The sequence below is a fragment of the Nerophis ophidion genome, linkage group LG28 (assembly GCF_033978795.1).
Source record: "Nerophis ophidion isolate RoL-2023_Sa linkage group LG28, RoL_Noph_v1.0, whole genome shotgun sequence".
Taxonomy (NCBI): domain Eukaryota; kingdom Metazoa; phylum Chordata; class Actinopteri; order Syngnathiformes; family Syngnathidae; genus Nerophis; species Nerophis ophidion.
In genome coordinates, this window is record NC_084638.1 from 10996247 (window position 1) to 10999167 (window position 2921).

The following is a 2921-nucleotide window of genomic DNA, read 5'->3' on the forward strand; positions in this document are numbered from 1 at the left end:
ACGACAGAGTGGCCGTAACAACACCGCTTCCCAACCACAGCTTTCTTCTTTGATGTCTCCATTAATCATTGAACAAATCGCGAAAGTTAACCAACACAGATGTCCAGAATACCGTGGAATTATGCGATGAAAACAGACGACTTAATAGCTGGCCACGATGCTGGCACGAAATGTCACACGCGGGCGTCATCACACCGAGACAATCAATCAATCAATTATGATTGATTGATTGTTTTCAGCTGCTCACACCAAGTGTATTTGTATTATATAGAAAGTCAACCACGGTGAATATTTTTTGTTTGTGAAAAATAAATTAATATTTCGAATCTGGAAGTATCTCCGCGAGTGCTTATTAGGAATTTAGTGCGTCATAAAACCTCCTCCCCAAGGCTACTCTGCAAACTCCATCCATCCATCCATTTCCTACCGCTTATTCCCTTTCGGGGTCGCGGGGGGCGCTGGCGCCTATCTCAGCTACAATCGGGCGGAAGGCGGGGTACACCCTGGACAAGTCGCCACCTCATCGCGGGGCCAACACAGATAGACAGACAACACTCACACTCACACACTAGGGCCAACTCTATTTTTATTTTTTCGGACGACAGAGTGGCCGTGACAACACCGCTTCCCAACTACGGCTTTCTTCTTTGATGTCTCCATTAATCGTTGAACAAATCGCGAAAGTTAACCAACACAGATGTCCAGAATACCGTGGAATTATGCGATGAAAGGAGACGACTTAGCTGGCCACGATGCTGGGACAAAATGTCATCACACCGAAACGTTTTCAGCGCGAAATTTAAAATTGCACTTTAGTGAATTGCAATGTTAATGGTGGCTAATAGTGGCTTTCAGTAGGCCTTTAAAATGTTAAAAACTAAATAAATAATATATGAATTATTTTTAACACCTTTAATAACTAATGCTTTCACTTTCAGTTTGAAAAAAAAAAAAACTCATATTACCTGAAGAGTGCTGAGAGAGTCCAGGAGGGTGCAGACCTTCCCGGGCACGGCTTTGCCCACCAGGTCCTGCAGGAAGCTCTCCCGCTGAGGGGCTCCCCAGGCCTGGAACCAGCTCAGCACGCACCGCTGCTCCTGCAGACTCACGTACGAGATGGGCTCCGGTTCTCGGACCTGACCCGCACCGGACCCGCAAGTCAGGTTCTCAAGGGTCGGAGGACAGGCGCCCCGCGGGGCCGAGGGGAAGCCCTCCAGGCCGGGGGGTGCGACGCCGGCAGCCCGGTCTTGCGCCGCCGGTGCCGCCCTCACGCCGGGGCGACGCTGGTCCGGGCTGGGAGTGACATGGTGCAACCACGACATCTTTGGATTACCTTGTCCGCTTTCAGCATGGGAAAAGCCGGCAGCCGCCTGGTCAGCCAGCTGGCTAAATCATTCTCTTTGGAGCTTTAAAGTCCAGTATCTGTAGTGCCTTTCGCACCAATTATTATATTAGCCACCTTTCCTCATTTTTATTCAGCTTATGCCAGAACAAGCGCTTCTCTTCCGTATTTCGATCTTTTTTTTTTGCTTCCTTTACCGGTGATTTAAAGGAGCATTACCGCCTCCTAGCGCATTGGAGGACGGCCTGGGTTCAACCGTAATATATATATATAAAAAAATATATATATATATATGCCTTGATTAGATTATCCAGAGAATAGTACTCGATACCGTCGTAGAGCGCAATATATTTATGTTTGGGGGGAAAAAAATCGCAAAAGACTACTTCATCTCTACAGAACTGTTTCATGAGGAGGGTTTCCTCAATCAATCAATCAATCAATGTTTATTTATATAGCCCTAAATCACAAGTGTCTCAAAGGGCTGCATTCTTAGCCAGCAGCAGCTAGAGCTATTCGGACCGATAAGGGGACATTTTCCCCGTTAATTTGAGCGAGGATGAAAGATTCGTGGATGAGGAAATTCAGAGTGAATACATAGGAGAGAGAAAAAAGGTTGAGTGCGGTGAGAGCGTTTCAGATGTTTTTAGACACATTTGGATAATTCTGGGAAATCCCTTATCTGCTAATTGTGTTGTTAGTGTTTTATCAATCAATCAATGTTTATTTATATAGCCCTGAATCACAAAAGTCTCAAAGAAACTGTACAAACCATTACGACTACGACATCCTCGGAAGAACCCTCATAAGGGCAAGGAAAACTCACACCCAGTGGGACACCAGTGACAATGATGACTATGAGAACCTTGGAGAGGACCTCATATGTGGGCAACCCCCCCCCCCCCTCCCCCCGTCTAGGGGACCGAAAGCAATGGATGTCGAGCGGGTCTAACATGATACTGTGAAAGTTCAATCCATAGTGGCTCCAACACAGCCGCGAGAGTCCAGTTCAAAGCAGATCCAAGACAACAGCAAGAGTCCCGTCCACAGGAAACCATCCCAAGCGGAGGCGGATCAGCAGCGTAGAGATGTCCCCAAACGATACACAGGCGAGCGGTCCATCCTGGGTCCCGACTCTGGACAGCCAGTACTTCATCCATGGTCATCGGACAAGACCCCCTCCGCAAGGGAGGGGGGGACCGGGGAGAAAAAGAAAAAGAAGAGGCAGATCAACTCGTCTAAAAAGGAGGTCTATTTAAATAGTGCTAAATACCATGGTAGAGCGCAATATATTTATGTTTGGGGGGAAAAAAATCGCAAAAGACTACTTCATCTCTACAGAACTGTTTCATGAGGGGTTTTCCCTAAATCAATCAATGTTTAATTATATAGCCCTAAATCACAAGTGTCTCAAAGGGCTGCATTCATAGCCAGCAGCAGCTAGAGCTATTCAGACCGATAAAGTGACCTTTTCCCCATTAATTTGAGCGAGGATGAAAGATTTGTGGATGAGGAAATTCCGAGTGAATACATAGGAGGGGAAAAAAAGGGTGAGTGCAGTGTGAGCATTTCAGGTGTT

At 46.7% G+C, this 2921-nt stretch overlaps 1 protein-coding gene across 1 annotated transcript in view; it reads right to left on the minus strand.

Moving 5' to 3' along the window:
* Window positions 1–1553, minus strand: part of lg28h14orf119 (linkage group 28 C14orf119 homolog) — a 5872-nt gene extending 4319 nt beyond the window's left edge. Inside the window, exon 1 of the mRNA XM_061890450.1 lies at window positions 966–1553. Coding sequence (XP_061746434.1) covers window positions 966–1322 — 357 coding nt within the window. The 5' untranslated portion in view covers window positions 1323–1553. The remainder of the gene's footprint in view (window positions 1–965) is intronic.
* Window positions 1554–2921: the final 1368 nt, after the last annotated feature.